Source organism: Drosophila kikkawai, chromosome 2R (assembly GCF_030179895.1).
Source record: "Drosophila kikkawai strain 14028-0561.14 chromosome 2R, DkikHiC1v2, whole genome shotgun sequence".
Classification (NCBI taxonomy): domain Eukaryota; kingdom Metazoa; phylum Arthropoda; class Insecta; order Diptera; family Drosophilidae; genus Drosophila; species Drosophila kikkawai.
In genome coordinates this window covers 6,842,346-6,864,985 of record NC_091729.1, presented here as the reverse complement: position 1 = coordinate 6,864,985, position 22,640 = coordinate 6,842,346, and the positions used below count along the sequence as shown (strand labels likewise).

The following is a 22,640-nucleotide window of genomic DNA, read 5'->3' as shown; positions in this document are numbered from 1 at the left end:
AGCCGTGTGGCATTCACCTGTGTGTCTACACCCCTCCCTTCCACTGCGCTCCTTCTTATACTTACCTGTGTTTGTCTTATGCCTCAATGTTTTTGTTTTTCCTTTTTTCAACTTGGTCAACTTGCTGCCTTTTTATGTGCTTGCCTCCTGCCTTTGGCTATTTTATATAAGGAACGCATACATAGAGATCCGAGAGGGAATGCAATACATTTGAATGTTCTCCGCTCATTTGTGCAATCCAATCACGTAGGCCCCGTAAAAAGGATGATGCCAAAAACTCTTTCGACGACTTCATTTGGCATCGCCTAATGGTTGGGCGTGGCAAGGCCAAGACTGTGGCTGTTTTTCAAAACTCTCCCCTGGGGAATTTGCTGTGGGCCTGCGTCCCCGAGTCCCAGAAGGGGCGTTTGGAAAGAGTAAAGGTCTACGAACTAGACAATTTGACATTGATTAGAGGAATTTTTGTCGAACATGGGACGTCTTGACAATCTAAAAATAAAAAATGCGGATAAAAGTATTCACTCAAATACAGCGACCTTAATTGCGTATGAAAGTTATTCAACGGTTAATAAGGGCTAGATTTTAAAATACTTTTAACTTTCAGCAGATTGTCTTTCACGTTGACAAATTGTATTAAACTTGATGGAAATAGGCAGGCGTCAGCGTGGCATTTGAAATGTATACTTATTTTCAAGATTTTTAAAGTGTTTTACTCTTCTGTGAATTCTGCTGAAAAAATTATGCTTTATTCTCTTGCCGATGTCCATCTCCCAAGCTTTCCATGTGAGGTTCTCATGATTTGCTTAAGTCGGGAACAGCAATCTCATCTAGAGCTCTGTCGTCGCCTGCTTCCCCAAAAACAATTCCCGAACTTTATCGAGCTGACTTCCTTCCTGCTTTGCCCCAAAACGAAAATAATGCAAAACGCAAACATTAGACCCCAGGTTCAAAGGGACGAAAGAGAAATCTCAATAAATCACAAGACAAAGCAAGGGTAAGGATGTGCGTCCGCAGCAGACTCTCTGCCCGAAAACCAACCATTTCCAAACTCTGATCCTAAACAGAAGTCGTGGGTCGACGGGTTCTTTGTTGATTTAACGAAAAATCACACAAGCAAGAATTTTTCCTACCATGTCCTGGGATTAGGGAACGCCGCGCCGTCACCTTGTTAACCTGCAGGCCATTAGCGTAATTCGTTTTGTGTCGCCGTTCCGCTGGCGCTTGGGAAACCCGAAAAATGTTGCGACGCGCCAGACAAACTTAATTTTGAGGTTCTCCCATGGTCCTGGCACTTCCTGCTACGCATTTTGTAAGGTTTCACGTACAGCCGCAATTATGTATTTTATTTTTCGATGACGCCGTCAAAGTGTACTTGTAAATTGTCTGGCACAAGAGAGGTGGCAGCTAAAAGATCGATCCCCAACTAAGACCTCTACAATTTCAGTGAACCTCGCCATGGACGGGTACGAATAAGTATCCCGATCAGAACGGACCAAAGAGCGAAACGTATTTCGCAGGAAGTGAGCAATTGGCTCAAAAGCAGACGAAGAAAGGAAGCAGGATGGCATCCCTACATCAGAAACGTCCCAGCATTAGCAACTGGTTCTCTTCTCTGCGCCGCCAGCCTAAGAACAAGAAGAGCTCCTCCGGCCTGGGCGGCAGCGGCAGTTTTGGCAGCAAGCAACAGTTGCAGAGGAGCTGCTTCGACCTTTCCTCCACGGCAGCGTTGGGTAGCGGTGCAGTTGATGTGGGCGTGGGCATAGGATACTCTATAGCGGGCTCGCGCGGCAGCCGAAGCAATAGTACATTCTACATTAGCCCATCTTCTGGAGGTCAGGAGGATCAGCGTCGTCTCCTGTTGGACAACGGCTGCAGTGGCAGTAGTGGCAGCAGCCTGAGCAGCGTTTGCACTCGCTGCTTTTGCAATCTCCTAACGAAAAGCGGCGAGACAAGCAAAGCCAAAGCTCCCACGCTGCAGGCGGACTCTCCCAAGATCACGCAGAAGCCGCCCGCCAAACCCCGCTCGCCCTCACTGGCCCCCTACACCAGTGTGGCCACGTACAATGTAACGAACCTCTCGCCGGACAGTCCTCCCCCAGCTAGCCCCACCTTGAGCACGGAAACCGTAAGCTGCAGCGACGTGAGCCACAAAGTCACCGAGGTGCAGCGCCTGCCCTGTGATGAGCCTAACACGGACCTCTTCAGTAGACGGGTTGAGTACAAGCATACCACTACCACAACGACCACGAGGACTATGATAGTGTCCAGACCTGTGGAGCTGTTGCTAAATCAAAAGGGCGAGATTATCGCAAGGAGGTCTCCGCGCAAAACGCGCTCCAACTCCTTGGGCTGCGTGCTGGATTCGCTAGATACCGAAACGGAGACGGAAACTAGCAGCGATGTAATGGGAATGGACAACCCCGGCCTACAACTGGACTCCGATCCCAGCTCGGGGCTTAGTTCACCTTCACCGCTGACACCCGATGCCGGCGATCTGCGCTTCATCGACGACAGCTCCAACTCACAGAGCGAGTCCGAGCGGAACTCGCTCAGCCAGAATCAACACAGAAACAACAACAACAACCATATCAACAATAACAACAACAATAACAGCAAACGGAGCAGCCAGCAATCGAATCTCTGCGAGAGTTGTCGCACACTCCTCGAGCGAAACCGCAGCAATGCGGAGCAGAGGGAGAGTAATGTGATCCTCAGGCGACCGGGAAAGGTATGCAGGGACGGAGAGGTGGGGATTGGGAAAGTTGTCAAAGCAAATCAATTGTTGTAATACCTTGACAAAGTATGAATATGATTTCCTTGAATGTTGTTATACGGGAATTTAATGATGGAAAGTTCGGGCACCGGTAAGAGACTCAACAGTCCTGGGGATGTACATATATCAAAAAAAAAGTCAGACAAAAATATCGTTCTTGATATCATATCGAATATTATATAGACTTTAATATATAAAATAATTATACTTTATTTATTTGTATTTTTTCGAGATTGCCATATTGGTTTGATCAAACGGATCGTGTCCTTTATCGATACATTAACGATATTTTCTGGGAGAACCAAAACTATCTTCTGATATTTCGACCCGCTGATACCAAATGCGTTGTTTGTCTCATCAAATCCTACGAAAGAATATATACATATATTTCTATAAAAAAAACCCCCGATACTGTTAGGGTTAGGGTTAGGTAAATCCGAATTCGAGGTTTGTTTGACTCCAATGGGTTCGGGTTTCAGGCTTTTTAATTTTAAGAATAAATTAATTTGACTGAAATGCCTTCGCATCAAAAACTAATTCATTTCCCATTAATTTTCAACTTCATTATTTCATATTCCAAATACGCAAACAGGTTTCCTCCGCTCACGACACTTGTTGCTGATCTGTGGGAATTCCTCGATTCGACGCTTATTTTTTCTAACTTTGGATCAAAGCATGGCTTCAAGTTTATTTTTAAATGTTGTAGCTCATTAACGCCATGTTTCCCTCCCACTCGCTCTTTCTCACTTTTAACATTTGAGTGTATTCTTTTTTGATTGGAGGTGTACAAAATTGATAGCAGGACTCAAAATTACCGGCTGTGTCCTAAAATGGTATCAAGAAGTTGAATAGGTGCATCCTGTTCAAATGGAGGCAGCTTAGAGACGATTCGTATATCTATACACATAATAAAAATACCTCATCACTGGATAAAAATAGCGCCATGCGGATTATAATTTTCAACAAACATGTTATTGGAGAGTTCTTTGTGACAAGCTCTAAAGTTCCACGAAATCATTGAGTGCCAAGTCAGTTATAAGTCTTGACACCGTTGGAATCTCTGCTGAGACAATTCACAATAGCAGCGAATAAATTCAAAAATTCACAGCGTCTCCAGTTAGAATTTCAATTTCATAGGCACGGCTGAAGGTCCCGATGATGACCTCACTGCAGATGCACATGTGCGTTGGGTCTATATTACAGGCACTTGACAAATTTGTCAATTGTATTTTATGACGCTTAATTAACATTTCTCCCTTCGGATTCAGATGCTCTGCGTGCCCGTCCAATGAGTCAGAAGGTCGCTCACTCATTGGGCCTGGGCTGTGAACGCCGAGTAGGGGCAATTGATATGTTCCGGTCCCGTGGCTCTAGCTATTCATGCGTCAACTCAACGCTGTAGAAGCTGTAAGATCTATACTATACACTTTCCGCACAAACTTAACGTTCCGCGTCTTTAGGCATCAAACTAAATTGGCGCTTTATTTTTTCTTCTTCTGAATGACCCCTATGCTGAATAGAACCACCGGCGATGTCTCCGGTTCAGTGTCAGGTAGTTCCCTAATTTAATTAAACCAACACTGAATTGAGTGGTTTGGCTTTGCTTTATTTTTCCAATTTTCGTATTTTTAGCTCTGGAAAGCGGACAAATTTGAAAATAGTTTCGAGCGAGTTGAGGTCGTCGTTGTCACAGCGCGTGTGGCGCCAGTCGAGTGTCGATTCAACGCGCGGCACTGGGGAAATGCAAATTTTACTCGGGTTTAGAATTTATGGATTATGGGATGTTTTGTTATTTATAAATTTTTCAGTAGTCAGTCACTTAAACTGAAACCGAGCGCACTAACTGGGAAATGCATATTCACATATTTATATGCAGCACTTCCTTCGTTTATTTTTGACTCTCCAGCTGCGCATACAATGAGTTTTATTGACCTGTGCGTTTCTCATTGTATCTTTTAGCAAATCAAAGATGAGTTGTGTGAGGTTGTCTCCGAAATGGAGGCGCTGGACGTGCCAGAAGACTGCAAGCATTCCAATAAGGACAAACAGATGTCAATTGGCCGGAAAAAGTTCAATATGGATCCGAAGAAAGGTGAGTTAAAACTATTTAAAAATATAATAAAATATAACTTTTAAGGAGGGAAATGAAATGCTGTACTCTTGTTCGCTGGCGCGTGTAATTTCCATGATGATTCATTGGCAATTTAAATTCAAATGAGTAAATGCAATTTGAGAGGTTCTTCCCATACAATCTGGGGAAAAGGGAGTGTCTCGAAGTGTCGTAAAAATGTAAAACTTTATCGACTTGCGATTATTTTAATACATTCTCAGTAATGGCGGTGGGGCAACACCCAAAAAAATTGAAAATAAAGTCAGCCAAAATGCTTTATAATTGAGCTGATGAGTGACAGGAGGGCAGACAGCACCACAGAAATGGTGTGGCGCCGGGGAAAATTCTCAAACTGAAGCTCAACGAAGCCTTGAAGCGTGCTCTGGCGTCAATAAACGATATTATCATGCAAATAGTTAGGGAAGGGGCGTTTCCACAATGACGACTTCAACGATAATATGAACTGTACAATATAAAGAGGCAGACGGGCCAAACTAAACAGTTCATAACATTTTTAGTTAACTATAAAATGAGTTCCACAAATTACTTTCGTTACGTTTTTAAGCCTTGGAATATATCTTATAAATGTGCTAACTCAGGCTCTGTTCACTTATCACTCTTTTCTAAATCCTATTTTGACCTTTTCGCAAGGCTCCACGAAAGACTCTCGGTATTTTTGTTTTCCATTTTTAAAAAATGTAGAACAATATCGATATAACTTTGGGGAATTTAGGTGAGATACACATGACACCGTGTTTGCCTTGTTATCCATGCCGAAAGCATCTCCATATCGCCGCGCCGCTCCCGTTTAAAGCTAATCAAATATTTACGTCAAGCTCTTACTTGGCCATAAATTAACGTCGACAAGTCTAATTTAGGCCACGCAGCTTCCCACAAAAGACATCAGCATCCTGCCGAGCACTCCGGCTAAAAAGAGGGCGCACAATAAAAATGCTAATCCGAACAGGGGGGCATATAGTTGGCGCTGTCTCTGGGCTTTGGTGATGGGAATAACAAAAGCCCATTCGAATCCCAGAGTCTGCATGTTCTGTTGCCGTCGCTTATTAAAAAACTTCCACACGCCAGTATGTGCCACAGGACGGCAGGAGTGGTCCTGCTGGCACTAGTGGTGGTGGTTGTGGTGGTGTCATCACCATTTGTCGCTTTATCGGCCGATTATCAGAAATAAACGCAAACCAAAAACCCACACCAGGCCGTTAAGTTAATAGCACACAAATGTGCCATCCGTAGCGCACAAATAATGTCCAGAATTGGAGGTGGCACTGGGGAGGAATGGTCGCCGACATGGTGTTGTTGTTAATCGCGCGTGCTGCTTCCGAAGTCACGCAAAACTTTCTCAGGTCGGGAAAAACAGTGCCGGATTTCTTGAATTAAGGGGTCTTAATCAATCAGGGCCAATGTTATGTATCACCGATGTTTAAATATGTACCCTGATATCTAGTTTAATTTGAAAATACAATTTTTGCCATACATTGTTATGAATGCCTTTTTCTTCCATGCCGTATTGCCATGCTTATTGATAGGCAAATAATGACATCGTACCTAAGTTATCCTTATTTCATCGTTATTGAGATTGCCGTCTTTTATGCTGACGGTCTCTGGTTCTGAATTCAACCATTTATGCCCACATATGTGGTACAATGTATCTGTTTTCGCTGTATCTGTTCTTCACTGTCTAACAATATCCCCTTCGATATATTTCAGGCATCGAGTATTTGGTAGAGAACAGACTGCTTCGTCACGATCCCCAGGATGTGGCGCATTTCCTTTACAAAGGCGAGGGCCTCAATAAGACGGCCATAGGTGAGTGCGAATCCAGAAGCTCTTATTATTACAGCGGCCTTTCTGTAATGGCGTTATCATAAACGAAACGAAAACAGAAAAAATCAATTAAACGCACCGCAAAAACGAGACTAATGACTATTTTCTTTTCCAGGCGATTACCTCGGTGAAAAAAACGATTTCAACGAGGATGTGCTGAAAGCCTTTGTGGCGCTCCACGACTTTACAAATCTCATTTTAGTGCAGGCCTTAAGGTGGGTGGTCGCCGACAGTAGCACCTTAGTTAGCTACAGTAAATGTCACCCTTTTCACTGTTATCCCACTCCCTTCGCAGACAATTCCTTTGGTCGTTTCGGTTGCCGGGCGAGGCGCAAAAGATCGACCGCATGATGGAGTGCTTTGCCCAGCGGTATTGCCAACTCAATCCGGATATATTCACAAACACGGATACCTGCTATGTGCTCAGCTTTGCTATTATAATGCTCAATACTTCTCTGCACAACCCATCGGTAAGTAATGCCACATACCAATATTTTATAAATAAAAGATGACTTCATATGTAAGGGAAATAATAATAACGACACAAATAAAAGCACCACTTGAGTACCTCGGGAAACGTATCTTCTAACGAATACAATATATTTTTATACCCTTGCAGGGTATTATAATTTCAGTCAGAAGTTTGCAACGCAGTGAAGGAGACGTTTCCGACCCTATAAAGTATATATATTCTTGATCAGCATCAACAGCCGAGTCGATCTAGCCATGTCCGTCTGTCCGTCTGTCCGTCTGTCCGTCTGTCCGTCTGTCCGTCTGTCTGTCTGTCTGTTTCTACGCAAACTAGTCCCTCAGTTTTAAAGCTATCTGAATGAAACTTTGCATATAGTCTTCTATATACTCTCACTGCTATATATGTCGGAACGGGCCGGATCGGACGACTATATCATATAGCTGCCATACAAATGTACGATACATTTCTAGAAAAAAATTTATAACTTTGCTGTTTTTCAAAATTTTTGCTCCATTTTTTAGATATGGCCATTTTATATTATTTCTAAATTTTGGTAAAAAATTTATGCAAATCGGCCGACTACATCATATAGCTGCCATAGGAACGATCGAGAAATAAATAGGAAAAAAATTATAGCTTCGTTGTTTTTCATCGTATGTTTATCTACTCTGAGGTATAAGCTTTTTTTATTATTCTAGAATTTTGGTATAAATTTCATAAAAATCGGACAACTATATCATACAGCTGCCATATAAACGATCTGTAAATGTAGAGAAAATGTAAAGCTGGGAATGTAAAACTGTAACTGTCAAACTGTAAACATAATAAGTATAGGTAAAATGTAATGAAACTCTGTTTTTGTAAGTGTTTTCAGCATTTAAATCTATAATATAAACATAAAAACCAATCTGCAAGGGTATACAAACTTCGGCGTGCCGAAGTTAGCTTCCTTTCTTGTTTTTTATATCGTCTGATTCTGTGGACAGTTAGAATGTACACGGTAGTGATGCAAGTTCGACGGAAAACCTCGATATTTTTTCAAAATAGACCATCGATGTCTATCTTAACATCGGTATAAAAAAAAAACATATGAAAATATCGCTAAAAACATCGATGTTCGATGCATCGATTAATTTTGTAGTAGATTACCAAAAGGCTTAATTCTATTATTTTATTTGTGAGTAAAAACTGCAAACAAGCATCCGTAGTTATTATATATTTTGTTCTTATTTTTTAAATATGAAATGGCATAATTTTAAATTATAAAAATATTGATGGTTCCATAGGACTTTTCCATTTTGTTTGAAATTATCAGAGCTCGCAGGGTTGAGTCCCGATTTCCAAAAAGGTCTCAACATTAAGGTTACGTAACCGGTTAGCCGCGAAAAGACTCAACGAGACATCTGCCATGGGCACTTTTCCTATTCTCTCTCGGTTGAAGCGGAGAGAGCGGGCTCGTTGTCTGAAGTGTGACCGGTCTCTTCGCGGAAAGTTCTCGCTGTTAATTTGTACATTTCGCGTAGCGTCAGTTAATTGTTTGCACAATTTTTTCATTTTTGACAACAAACATTTAAAAATGTAAATGATTAAATTAAATTAAATTAAATGATTAAAATAAATAGCAAATGAAACAAAAAGAAAAAAAAAAAAAACATTTAACACAAACTTGAGTTTATTTCTTTATTAATTTGTGTTTAAATTGTTTGAAGACTATATTTTTAATTTTTCGTAAAAATACAAATGCTTCATCCCTCTCCCTCTCTCTCAGGCGCTCTTTTCGACTCAGAAGCGAGCGAGTAGTTTCTTTGCCGCTTCGTTTCCCGAAAGCTTTGTCTTTGCGATCTCCCGTTACAGTTAACCGGAATCGCAAACAAAGCAAAGAAGCGAGAACATCTGCGAGAGAGACCCTTTTCAGGCTATTTGGTTGTTTCTCTCTCCGAAAGAATTCGAATGATCAAAACGGTTGACCGTTTGTGCGAGCTCTGGAAATTATAAAATAGGAAAAAAGATAAAAAAAATCGTTTATAGTCTTTCAATTTGTTAGATATTATCCATAGGCACAAAAACTTAAAAATAACATCGATGCATCGGTTAACATCGATAGCATCTCAAAAACATCGAAACACCTCTAAAAACATCGCTAAAAAACATGGATGCTCAAGCATCGAAACCAACTTTTTTTTTGGGATGGCACTCGGGAGATTCCCTATTACTCCTTGACCTCTAAATATATATCATATATTATTATTTATTTACTTTAAGTGTTGTGTTAATATATGGCATTATTTTAGAAAAATTACTTGTTTTGAACTGAATTAACCATAGCAATCAGAATGGGGCAATTGACATTATATTTTCATTTGTCAACATACTTATCGTGTTCGATATTTTCGAATAATCCTAGCCCTGCGATAGCTAATGTTTTTAAGTGCATTGATTCATTGTTTTGTATCTTGGTATCTTTTTATCTATACAGATATTAACTAAAGGAGTAGTTACTAAATATACGTTAAAATGAACTCTTAAAAAATGCAAACTTCTCTAATTTATATTTATGTTTAATTGTTGAGCTTTATTGTTCTCTGGTATCTGGAAGTAACATTAATATATTTATAATTTTACTGTGCAGGTTAAAGACAAGCCAACCGTTGAGCAATTTATCTCAATGAATCGTGGCATCAACAACGGCGGTGACTTGCCACGGGGCCTGCTGGAGTCCCTCTACGAGTCCATTCGAACCGAGCCATTCAAAATACCCCAGGACGATGGCAATGATCTGATGCACACCTTCTTCAATCCCGACAAGGAGGGCTGGCTATGGAAGCAAGGCGGCAGGTGAGTCGTCAATATTCATTTGTCGGTAGCACGAGCTAATGGGTTATAACAATTTCTACCAAAGATACAAATCGTGGAAGCGACGCTGGTTCATTTTGAACGACAATTGCCTGTACTACTTTGAATACACCACCGACAAGGAGCCACGCGGCATCATACCTTTGGAGAACATATCGGTGCGGGAGATTCACGACCGCAGCAAACCGCATTGCTTTGAATTGTTTGCAACCGGGGGCGCCGACATAATCAAGGCCTGCAAGACTGACTCCGAGGGCAAGGTAGGTGGCCACTCTTCACTGACTCGAGTATTTTTACTAACTGGTTTCGTTCTTTGTTACATTTACGTGGCATAGGTGGTGGAGGGCAAGCATACTGTGTACCGCATGTCCGCCGCAACGGAGGAGGACCAACAGGAGTGGATCAAGCGACTGACGCAGTCTATTAGCCATAATCCGTTCTACGACATCCTAGTACAAAGAAAGAAGAAGGCGCTAAGCAAGAGTTAATATTACGGTCGGACCTCTCGCTCGGCGCGTCCCTTTTGTCTCTCGGATCTCAGTGAATCTTTTGCTAAGCGTGTGTGGTGTGCCGCCCCTCTTCCTATTTATACGTACATCCCGAATATTATAAATCTAACACAGTGTTTGTGAAAACTTCCCCGTCAAACCAATGCCTGTAATTAGTTAGTTTACCGTGTGTGGCTTCTCGTGCCCAAACATTTGTCCTAGTATTCAGTTTGATCGACTCGAAACGAGCCATCACACGCCGACGCTCTTCGAACCATTAAAACTTTTGTCTCTATTGTTGTGATATATAATTTATTTACATTAGGAATTAACGATAATATGGTATGAAAAGCATCAAGTTGCATCAATAGGAAATACATTTGTAAAACCATTTTCATTAGTGCAAATTATTGTTTAGTTTTATTTGTACGTTAAAGTCTACGAGTATGTGTTTAGCATTTTTCTTACCACCTAAGTTAAATCCCACCCACACTCTATATGTAGATATCCTTAGTTCTATTGAAGAAATCCCATATCTATCCCATAATTGGTTTAGGTTAAAGCAACTCAGTAGTGTTGGTTGGCAATTGTCGGTTGACCAACTACTGTGAGAGGTTTGCACCAGGCATTTCGGAAAACAACGAATCCCATTTAAATGTGTAAAAGTTTAACTATTAAATTAACAGATCCCAGTGTAGAGAACGGTAACGGTACTGCGACGAAACTGTTGTATAAAATCAGCCAAAGATTATTATTATTATGCAACACGTCAACGAATGCGTCCTAGGATGCATTATTTCGTAAAATGCTTCTCTGGAGATTTAGTTAATTTAAACAGTAGGAAACCAGCCATACACACAGCTTAAAAAAATGATACTTTGCGAGTGCCGATATAGAAAACAATCTGTAAATAAGAAATGTTGGCTTCCCAAAATTCATTTGCGGCATCTATCTTATGGTAGCCATAAGATGCTGTTATTTGAAGTAATAATATTGAAACTGTATGTCGAGCCTCTGTGATTTGTGCCTTGACGAGTGTGTATGAAGTCCGCCTACCCTGATCACAAGGCTGGTTTCGTCTCGAGACTGAGGGATAAACTTGTTCGCATGCACCTTGAATGACATTTACCATTTAACCCTTCGGATTTGCTTTTCCTATGAATTGTTTGCAAACACAGCAGTCCTCTTAATACGTTTGCAATATTACCAATAATTTTGCCAACTCAACATCTCTACTACTCTTTATGCGATAAACTTACTTTATTCAGTGCGTACAGAATTAATGAATAATTTGTAGCGACAGTGAATCGAATTGCGTAGGTGATCGGTGTGTATGCCTGTGAATATGTGCGTTTTAGCATTACTGAACCCAAACAAATTAATAATTTTGTACATATTGAAGGGATGATTGCTTGTTGTACAATATTAACGTAAGCCATTAATTATAGTTTAGAATTTTGTATTGCTTTAGCATATAAAAATAAACATTTATACAAAATATTAAATAAAGTTTATTAAATATAATGAAAAAGAACCCTTGCTTTTTAATGGGAAAATGACTATAAATCAACTTGCATAGAAGATTGGTTGTATATCTTTATAGGCAAATTCTCAAAATTGTTTTAATTTTTTTCACTAGTAACATGACAAAAAGTAATTATTCAAGATTCGAATATTTTGAAGACGTATTTCAACAAAATATTTCTCTAAGTAGTATATAGTAAATACTGACACCATTATTTTCCTGATTTTTGCTATTCTCGTTAAGATAAACCGATTACTCTTATAGCACTAGTCGTTCGGTTTTGATCACAATTTCATATATATAATGTCAAATGACAATCTACATCTTGGAACACTTGTTGAATTGTTGAGTTGATACGGAAATTATAAGTCATAATTAAAATAGACTCCGAGTATTTAAAATAGGAAAGGAAGCTAACTTTGGTATGCCAAAGATTGTATACCCTTGCAGATTGCAATTGGATCATTAAGAATCGAGCCATTCTGGTTAAATAATTCGGGAAAAAAAATAAAAGAACATATATAAAAGTTGTATATTTATACATAGCATAAATAAAATGCTAAAAACACACACAAATCAGAGTTTCATTACATTTTACCTATACTTATTACGTTCACTGTTTGAGAGTTACAGTTTTACATTCCCACCTTACATTTTCTTTACATCTACCGATCGTTTCTATGGCTATAAGATATTGTCGTCCGATTTTCATTACAAACGAAATTCTGAAATAATATAAAATGGCCAAATCTAAAAAATTGTGCAAAAATGTTGAAAAACAGCCAAGTTATAATTTTGTTTTCTAAAAATTTATCGAATTTGTATGGCAGCTATACAATATAGTCGTCCGATCCTGCCTGTGCTGACATATGTATATAGCAGTGAGAGCATTCATTCAGAAACTTTTAAAACTGAGGGAATAGTCGACTCGACTGTTGATGCTGTTCAAGAATATATATACTTTATAGGGTCGGAAAGGTCTCCTTCACTGCGTTGCAAACTTCTGACTGAAATTATAATACCCTGCAAGGGTATAATAAGGAAATTGAGACATTTCTTTGGGAAAGGACTGAATAGAAATGCTACATGAATCTATTTACAAAGTAAAGTTTTTTCCTTAGAATATTCCTTCCGAACTCGCAAATTTTTTCATTATTCTATATTAAGCCAAAGTCGACTTCCATTTATGTATATAATTGGCGCAAGTGTTGCTTTTGAAACTTTTCAAGAAACTTAAAAAAGTTAAGGAATTCACACGTGATGAATACAGAAGCCACTTTTGCGGCGAGCTGTTTAAAAACTGATTTAATGTACGTTCTTGTGATATTAATTTCAATCAGAAATATATAGTTTATTTTATATGTAATTTGAATCCCTGTTAAGTAAACTTGAAGAGTATACTTGAGTTTTCGTTCGACTGTTTGCTAGTGATGTAAGAAAAAAATCAAAAGCACAATGCTCTATGATTTTGATCACCAAAATAATAAAAATACGTGTTTTCTTAAATTCTCTCTTTACATTTTGTCAATGTGGATTAATTGAAATACTTCTTAAGGTGACTATATTCAAAACAAAGAGTTTAGAGAGTTTTAGTGTTTTTACATAAGTTATGAACAAATAGAAACAACTCTCAAAGAGGTTAGATAAGAGAGGCTATAACACCTTCAATTCCAACAATTCCTGATATATTCATTTACACATTATTTAAATAGATTTTAATACTTTCCAGCTTAGAGCCGAATTATTATTTTAAAATAGTAAATAGGAACTAATTTCAGATTACACGTAAGTTTAATGATAACGGAATAGACATATGCCAATCTATATACGTATATAAAACGTTTTGTCCGTATCTCCGACCTATATTTAAAAAGAACTCAACTATTCAAGCTCAAATTTTGACACACTATAGAGTCAAGATTTATTTAATATTTGCCTTTATATGTTTCTATATAATAAATATAAATTTAAAAGTGTTATTTTAAAATCGTAGAAATAAATATAAATCGAAGTAGATGGAAATGAGTTAAAAGCAAAGATCTAAACTAGGTTGCATATATACGGAAATTGAATTTGCTAATGGGGTTCAAAAATATAGATTTGGAAATTTGTAGCAGTATCCTTATGATACCTATAAGGTTGCAAATGTAAGTTAAAAAGTCGGTGAAATCGAAGCAATGAATTATTGAATACGTTACAAAATATACATATAAAATATATACAAGAATATAAATATTGAAATTATATAATATATAATATAGATTTGGAAATGACTACTTCACTGCGTAGTAGTATCCTTATGATACCTACAGGGTGCGCCATCTTTTATGTCTGTAAGTCAACATTGAATATCTTTGTCATTAGTGAACCGATTGACTTGAGTAGACTACTGTTGAAAACCTTAGTTCAACACAATTTAAATCATGAATCGATTTACTCCGAAAGACCGCGCTTAAATAGTGACGCTTCACATTGAAAATAGTCGTTCAGTTGTGTTGACTCAAAAAACTCAAAAAAGGCGATATCGATGGGCAACCCAGATCTCCAGATTTGACGCCTCCGGACTTTTTCTTGTGGGGATATTTAAAAAGCAAAGTTTTCGCCAGCAAGCCCAAACCATTGACGAGCTCAAGACAAATATTCGAGTAAAAATCATCGCTATACAACCTGAAATGCTAGAAAAAGGGACGAGCACTTGATTGATGTTGTTTTCCAAAATTAGTCTGAAGAAATTGTACTGAACCAAATTAAATAAATATATCTACATGAAAATCGGTTGTTTATTTTTAAAGATGTTCAATGTTAACATACCGACATAAAAAATGGCGCACCCTGTATAAGGTTGCAAATGTAAGTTGAAATGTTGGTGAAATCGAAGCAATTAATTATTGAATATGTTACAAAATATACATAATAAATATATACAAGAATTTGAATATTGAGTCTCCCACCAAAATCTATTCGAATCCTCCCAAGTTTTGAACTTAAATGAAAGACGCCCTTTCAATATTAGTTATTTATTCCACAATTCTTTTAAATTCTTACAATATTTCGGATCGACTATGCAGCGTCATAGCCCGGATCCTTGCAGTACGATAGTATTGGAGTGAATGGGGTTGTGAGAGAGTGGTAACATGTCTGTCTGTGTCTGTATGTATTTAACATTGGTTATGGCTGCGTTGCTTTTATATATTTATCGCTATTACGTTTTCCTTAACAGCTTATTTTTATTCATAAATGCTCTTAACACTCAGGAGATTCACTTCCGTGTTAATTGAGTTCATGTTGTATGTATATTTATAGTTTAGCTAAGTATCTGCTAACATGCTGCTTTTAATTATTATTTAATTATTCGCTATGTTAGGGTTTATAAAACAATTTATTCATAAAAAACTAATTACAAATAGGCGCACATATGTATGTATGCAATATAGTTCATCTTTTGTTTAAATTACTTAGTAAGCCTTTAAATAAATTCTCGATTTAGTGCTGATTCGAATTATTTACAATATTCTTGGTGGCGAATTGATAAATGTAGAACGGAGGAAAATTTAGAGACATAATTTGACAGTGAAATAGTCATATGTGCATATCCATAGAGTGGCAATACCTCTCATTAGCAGTAATATTTACACGTTTCGTATTCGTATTCGTATTCAATCGTTTTAGGTAACAGTGCGGGTTTCTTTTCGCTCTTACAATCTAAATGCATGCGTCATGGGCTTACCGATTCAGCGTATTCGTTTGTGTTTAATATTAATCTGAGTTATTGGCTAGACATTTCAACTACTTCTTGAATCAGCAATGAATTGAATCATCCGTGATGGCCTCACACTCGGGATTCCTCGCATACGTTATGTAGTGTGCTGGCAGCTCCCTTGCAAATTGACTTGCATTAATACATGAATTTAGAATCTTAGTCTATTCCGATAGGTAGTCGCTTGCTGCAGCAGTTTTTAGTACGTTTCGAGTCATTCACGTTTAAGGATTTAATTGCTTAAAGCAAATCTGCTGCCGACGACCAGTTCGCTTCACAAATTCTGAAGCCCACTGACTTGCCAGAGGACACTTGCCTGGGGCAAACCTAACAATTTTGTTTGCTTATTATGGATATAAATATAAATATATTATGCTTTCCCGCCGGGTTGCAAACAATGAAAGTAAGTTAATGTTGATTGTGCAAAACATTTGAAATAAAACCGAATTATATTTAACTATGTTTGTCCTAGACTCAGTACGAAAATAAACTAGAACTAGTGCTATTGCGGGTTCTGCTGGAAATACATAAGTTTGCATAAGTTTAACTTTATATCTTGCTACAGTTCTCAATATTTACGGTACTTAGAGTAATTGCTTGCAGAATTCGATAATTAGATCGCTCATTGGGAGCTAATGGGTTATATATTTATCGGGCTGCTGCTGCTGCTGCTGACAGGACCCGCAGCACTTCTCCTTGTAGCGATGAAGTCGGCACAGGCCCATGGCACGCGCATTCCGGCAATAGCGCGAGGAGTCGCGACATTGGAACGAGGACGACACTGCAGATGAGATAAAATACAATTACAATTTTGTACGGTCTTATAGATAAACGATCAATAGTTACTTTTGGCCTGGCAGGACGGACTTTTGCAGATTTTCATGACCGCGGGTCGGGGCTGATGCTTGCACACATTGCCTGCCGGCCGGCGACTCCCATACCAGACGCACTGGAGGATGCGGTACTTGATACCTTGGCGGCCACACGGGGCGTTGCACTGCGGGTCGTGGAGGTTTAAGTGAATATCTGTGTTGGACAACTAACGAGCAGATCAGGACTCACCTCTGACCAGGGCTCCACGCGCCAAACGCCCTTGCAGCGCTCGTTGTAGCACTCCTGACGCATGACCGGACGCTCGTACTCATCGCAGGCACTTCCAGCCGTCCCGTTCTCGTGTCGGCAGGCCACCTCGCGGCGCTGCACGGCCGTGTTCTTGCCGTGGCAGCGGGACTGCTGGCAGAGCGACCACTCGCCCCGGGTCCACTGCGGACAGGGCTCGTTGCCGCAGCTCCGGAACGTCTGGGGCGGCTCCAGGCCGTGGGCGGTGCACTCTGAATTATCCACGACCTCCTCCGCGCTGGAGTTCCCTGCCCTTGCCGCTACTCTCCGGCAGCCCAGAGTGCGCCGCTTGGGGAGAAGAGGGAGAAATAAGTACATTCCTTGATTTTATTGGACCAACCAATGCATTAAATAACCAGCGTTAAGGCTGAGCAGTGGGCCCTCTGACTGTTAAATTATTTAATATTGCTCCTGATTTTATGGAGCCACTGGAGCAGGGTCCTGTGCACTTGGCTAATTATTGCATAAATGTCGTTGGCTGCTTTGGGACACATTTCTCTTTCCTCTTTATGGCGTTCTGTTTGCTTTTGGGAAAAAAGCGAAGAAGCAAAGCCTTGGTTTTCTGATTCAGTTGAAATATTTATTATGTCGTCCCTAACAGTTGCGATTCGCATGACTTAACTGGGCTGGGGAACGCACTAATCTAAGGATTGGCTGAATATTTGAATACTTTGTTGGACTGTCGATCCTTTTTTCTGATCGAATATAGTATAAGTTTAAAAAAATGTATTGAACATGTATCTTTTTTCTCTCTCAGCATTCAATAATCGAATGAATCAATGCACCAGGAGTCCCCACTTGGTCTTGACCTAAGCTTTACTCACCTGCAACCCGCTGCCATCTGCGCCGCAGTCCTGCGAGCACTTGGACCACTTGCCCAGCTGCCATTTGTAGACGTAGTCGGCGCTTTCTAGGCCCGGCACCGCCGTGGTCGTGGGTGCCGTTGCGGTTTCCCATCGTGCGTGAGGCATGTGAGGTAAGATTTCCATGTCCGGGTCCTGCCCTGCGTCCACTTCCTTGGGACCCGTCGACTCTGAGACAGTTCGAATGGGACCCGCCTCGGTGTGCAGCTCCTTGACCATCGCACGCACCGGCTCGTCCTGTTCGAAGTGGGCAGCTTCCGAGTCTAGGCCGTACTTGACCGCCTCGCCCCGGAGTAAATGCTGGCCACGAGAGTCCTTAAAGCGCTGCAGCGGCCATAGCAACTGTGGAGGGGAATGGGGTTAGCTGCTCTGTTTAAAAATGCACATCTCCATCCATATCTGGGCCAAAAGGGCCAGGTCCGCAAGCCAGTCGTGATTGTTTGTTGTTCGATATGCCATGCCGAACTTTAGTGCTCAGCGGCCGTCGCAGTTCCGCTTCCGCTTTCGTAACTACCATCGCATCGATCTTGTGCCGTGTGTTCCCGACATACACATACTCGCACACAAATGTACATATCCACGCAGCGTCTGCCCATACTGGGCGGCTGCGTGATCTGCGTCTGCGCCATAGTGGCCGGCAGTGGAACTAACCTGGCAGCAGGTATCAGCTGCACACTAACCCAAACCCAGGTAGCGTCTGACCCACATTGGGCGGCTACTTGGTCTGCGTCTGTGCCATAGTGGCCGGCAGTTTATTACCCACCTGGCAGAAGGTATAAAATGCAGCCCCCGCATTGGGCAATAATGCGCAAAAAAGGAATGTCGAGTAATAACAATACTACTCCAGGTGGCAGCCACAAATGTGGAAATCCACCCGCGGTTGATCCCGCGGCAAGGGCACGGATTCTGGAGGCCCTAATCCACATTCCAACCCACACTGCAGCTCCGGCGGCCCACTTGGCCGGTGCTCTTTCAACAGCGACAAGTGAAGATGGAAACGACTTGGGAGCCTTTCAAAGGCGGTCCAAGCTGCAGCGAACCCCACCTAGCGGAGGCCCTACGGCGTCTGGCCAAGACTCTGAGATAGCCCTGGAGCCAATCGGTCGGGAGACGAGTTCGTCGACCCCACACACCAAGAGAGTAAGAGACTCCCCTAGCCCCCCTGTGACGGCCCACCCACGGAAGAAGATCAAGGCGCCCAATCCGCAGATTAAAGAGATGGGCCAGATCCTGGATGACTTGTTAGCCAAGGTTAACGAGCAGAAAGTCCGAAGCATAAACCAGGCCATGAAGAATGCCTTTGCGCGACTAAAGGAGCTCCAGGAGGAGATTTCGCTGCTAGAGGGGAAGGATAGGGATGATGGCGTTGCCATCGGAGTTGCTGACCAGTGGAGCCAGACCGCGCCACCGATGACCCGGGCCCAGCCCACGGCGGAGAAAGCTGCTCAGACTTCTCCAAAAGGTCGTCCCCGTCCCGCCAGCCGTAACCCCGGTGTGGCCCCCACCGGTCGCACAAACACGCGCCCCCCACCCAGGGTTCCCACCCAAAACGCCGAAAGAGCGCAGAAGCTGGGCGACTGCGATTCCGGCCCGAAGACAAGGGCCGCGACCAAGCGCCGAGAGGGCCGAAAGCGGGGCAGAAATGATGCGATCATCATAACCCCCGCGGCAGAGATGTCCTATAGCGAGGTCCTCAACATGGTCACGCGCACCCATGACTCCAGAATGGCAGGAGTCGGCGACAAGGTGACCAGAGTACGAAAAACGGCGAAGGGCGAGCTCTTAATCGAGCTGAAAAAGTCCTCTGGAGCTTCCCTTACCGCTCTGAAGGAGCAGATTGGGTGTGTGATAGGCGGAAGCTTGCCGATCCGCACTGTGTCACCGCAGACCACATTCCTAATCCGGGACCTGGACGAGCTGGTAACCAGGGAGGAGCTTGCGGCAGAGCTCGCCTCACAGGCTAATCTTCCACCTGGCTCCGTTTCACTTAAGAGCATCCGCTCCCTCGCTAGTGGAGGCCAGGTGGCAACTTTCTCGGTCGCAGAGACAATGGCTGGTTCCATAAATAGTCTCGGGAAGGTGAAAGTCGGTTGGACGAGGTGCCGCATCAAGATGGTGGAATCCCGCCCCAGATGCTTCCGCTGCATGGAGCCAGGGCATATAGCGGCCAGATGCACCAGCTCCTACGACAGGAGCAGCTCCTGCTTCAGGTGTGGGCAGGAGGGCCATAAAATAGCCGCCTGCAACAACAGTCCGCGCTGCTTTAGATGCGCCGAGGCAAAGGGTAGCGACACGAAACACCAGGCGGGCAGCCGCCACTGCCCCCTGGTGACGTCGCGTAGTGCAGCCAGAACGAAAAGGGCATGATAGTGGTTCAACTGAATCTGAACCACTGTGCGGCAGCACAGGACTTGCTGTCGCAATCGGTCCGAGAACGCGGTGCCGATATTGCCGCTATGAGCGAGCCATATAGGGTAGGCCCTGGACCATACTGGGCGGTGGACAGCTCTGGCAAAGCTGCTCTGTGGTCATGCGGCATTACACCCAAGAGAATGGCGGACGTTCGCTCGGAGAGAGGCTTCGTGCGTGCCAGGGTGGCAGGCTGGTGGATGTTCAGCGTCTATCTGGCTCCGAGCATGTCTCTGGAGGAGTTTGGGGACGCCGTGGATCGGCTGGCCACAGACGCAAGGTGTCACACTCCGTGCCTTATAGCCGGAGACTTCAACGCCTGGGCGGTGGACTGGGGCAGCTGCCTCACCAACGCCAGAGGCAGGACCCTCCTCGAGGCGTTTTCAACACTCGACGTCGCACTCCTCAACACCGGGGCACAGCCCACCTTCAGCAGAGCCGGGGCGAGCTCGGTGGTCGACCTCACGTTTGTGAGCTGCTCCAGGGCTAGCCAGTGTACCTGGGCCCTGAGCGATGTCTATACGGGGAGCGACCACGCGGCGATCCTCACCGAGCTGGACACAGAGCGATCGCAGCCCACACCACTGCCCCCCCAAGCACGTAGGGGATACAAGGCCGATACTCTGGACATCCAATCCTTCGCAGAGCATATGCAGGGGATGGAAGCAATTGGCTCTGCAGAGCAGATGGCGGAATCTGCCATGATCCAATTGCAGGCCGCATGCGACGACTGCATGGCTGCCAAGCGCGCCCACTCTCGTCACAGGGACTCTGTGTATTGGTGGAACGAGACGATCGCCGCGGCCAGAACGGAGTGCATCAAGGCGAGGCGCCGGTATCAGCGCTCCTACCGCTCGAGCTCCCACCTGGAGAGGCGGCTAGAGTTCCATAGATGCCGCAAGGCTCTCAAGGCGGCAATCCGGGCAAGCAAAACCAAATGCTTCCTAGAACTTTGCGACACCGCTGACCACGATCCCTGGGGAAACGCCTACAGGATCATAGTCAAGAAGATCCATGGGGCAAAACAGGGCGCCCCTCACGACGCAGAGAGCATCGACAGGATAGTCGAACATCTGTTCCCGAAGACGGATAACCCCAGAGACACGCTGGAGACTGCGATGCACTCGTTGGAAGGGTTCGAGCCAGTCCTGGAGACGGAAATCCTGGCGGCGGCGATGAGAATCAGGGAGGCGAAAGCCCCTGGCCCTGACCTGGTTCCCAACAGAGCCCTGAAACTGGCTCTCTCGCTTCGCCCGGACTTATTCGCGGACCTGTATGAAAGGTGCCTCAGAGAAGGTATATTTCCTGGGAGATGGAAGGTCCAGAGGCTGGTCCTGCTCCCGAAACCAGGAAAGCCACCTGAAGACCCATCCGCCTACAGACCAATCTGTCTGATTGATGGGGCAGGCAAGGTTCTGGAGCAATTGATCCGGACGAGACTTGAGAAGGCCATTGCCGCATCCGGCGATCTATCTGACTCCCAGTTCGGATTTAGGAAGGCTAAGTCGACGGTGGATGCCATCTCCAAAGTGGTGGGCATCGCAAAAGCAGCCATTGCGGGGCATCGGTGGAAAGGAGGCGCGAAGGAGTACTGCCTGATAGCCACGCTCGACATCCGTAACGCCTTCAACACGGCGAGATGGGGATGTATACTGGATGCTCTATCCAGCTTCGGGGTACCCCTGTACCTCCTGGAGTTGCTGAAGAGCTACTTTAGAGGCAGAACCCTGGTGTACGACTCCGATGGCGGTGTCAGATCCACAGAGCTTTCCTGCGGAGTTCCGCAAGGGTCGGTCCTGGCACCGCTGTTGTGGAACGCCATGTACGATGGTGTTCTGCGTCTCCCGCTCCCAGGTCGGACCGAGCTGGTGGGCTTCGCCGACGATATAGCTGTAGTCGCAGTCGACAAATATCTCGCAGGGGCCGAAGAGCTGTGCGACAGGAGCATCAGCCGCATAAATTCGTGGCTGTCTAGTGTTGGCCTACAACTAGCGCCACAGAAAACGGAAGCCGTGCTGGTGAGCAGCCGGAAGAAGGTGGAGGTCGCAACCATCCGGGTGTGCGGGGCCCCGATCAGATCGGCCAGAGCCATTAAATATCTGGGCGTTATGATCGATACGAGGCTATCCTTCCGCGAGCACCTAACTTTTGCTAGCACGAAGGCCACCACAGCGGTGAGAGCAGTCGGCAGATTAATGCTGAACCACAGGGGCCCGAAGCAGGCGAGCAGGCTGCTACTGTCCAGCGTAGCTAGAGCCAGCATGCTCTATGCGGCACCAGTTTGGGGGCATGCACTAACGACCCCGGCCTATAGTCGTGGTCTGAACTCAGCTCATCGCCTCGCGGCACTTCGAATCTGCAGCGCCTTTAGGACGGTGTCCGACCAGGCTGCGCTGGTCCTAGCTGGGACTCCTCCGCTGGACCTGCTG

The 22,640-nt window shown here is 43.6% G+C and overlaps 2 protein-coding genes across 11 annotated transcripts in view; one reads left to right on the top strand and one right to left on the bottom strand.

Moving 5' to 3' along the window:
- step (cytohesin steppke) overlaps positions 1 to 12,072 on the top strand; it is a 37,095-nt gene extending 25,023 nt beyond the window's left edge. For 2 of the 3 annotated variants that reach the window (XM_041777183.2, XM_070283566.1), the window contains 7 exons: positions 4,733 to 4,865; positions 6,609 to 6,707; positions 6,841 to 6,940; positions 7,021 to 7,195; positions 9,827 to 10,032; positions 10,097 to 10,310; positions 10,386 to 12,072. In XM_041777183.2, coding sequence (XP_041633117.1) covers positions 4,733 to 4,865; positions 6,609 to 6,707; positions 6,841 to 6,940; positions 7,021 to 7,195; positions 9,827 to 10,032; positions 10,097 to 10,310; positions 10,386 to 10,538 — 1,080 coding nt within the window. In that variant the 3' untranslated portion in view covers positions 10,539 to 12,072. Of the gene's footprint in view, positions 1 to 1,444; positions 2,729 to 4,732; positions 4,866 to 6,608; positions 6,708 to 6,840; positions 6,941 to 7,020; positions 7,196 to 9,826; positions 10,033 to 10,096; positions 10,311 to 10,385 lie in introns of all 3 variants that reach the window. The other variant, XM_041777182.2, reaches the window with a different exon arrangement.
- Positions 12,073 to 15,064: 2,992 nt separating this feature from the next.
- The window catches only part of nolo (no long nerve cord), a 64,505-nt gene continuing 56,929 nt past the window's right edge, over positions 15,065 to 22,640 (bottom strand). For 7 of the 8 annotated variants that reach the window (XM_041776832.2, XM_070283565.1, XM_070283564.1 and 4 more), the window contains 4 exons: positions 17,764 to 18,144; positions 16,883 to 17,227; positions 16,667 to 16,817; positions 15,065 to 16,601 (listed from right to left, as the gene is read on the bottom strand). In XM_041776832.2, coding sequence (XP_041632766.1) covers positions 16,453 to 16,601; positions 16,667 to 16,817; positions 16,883 to 17,227; positions 17,764 to 18,144 — 1,026 coding nt within the window. In that variant the 3' untranslated portion in view covers positions 15,065 to 16,452. The remainder of the gene's footprint in view (positions 16,602 to 16,666; positions 16,818 to 16,882; positions 17,228 to 17,763; positions 18,145 to 22,640) is intronic. The other variant, XM_070283563.1, reaches the window with a different exon arrangement.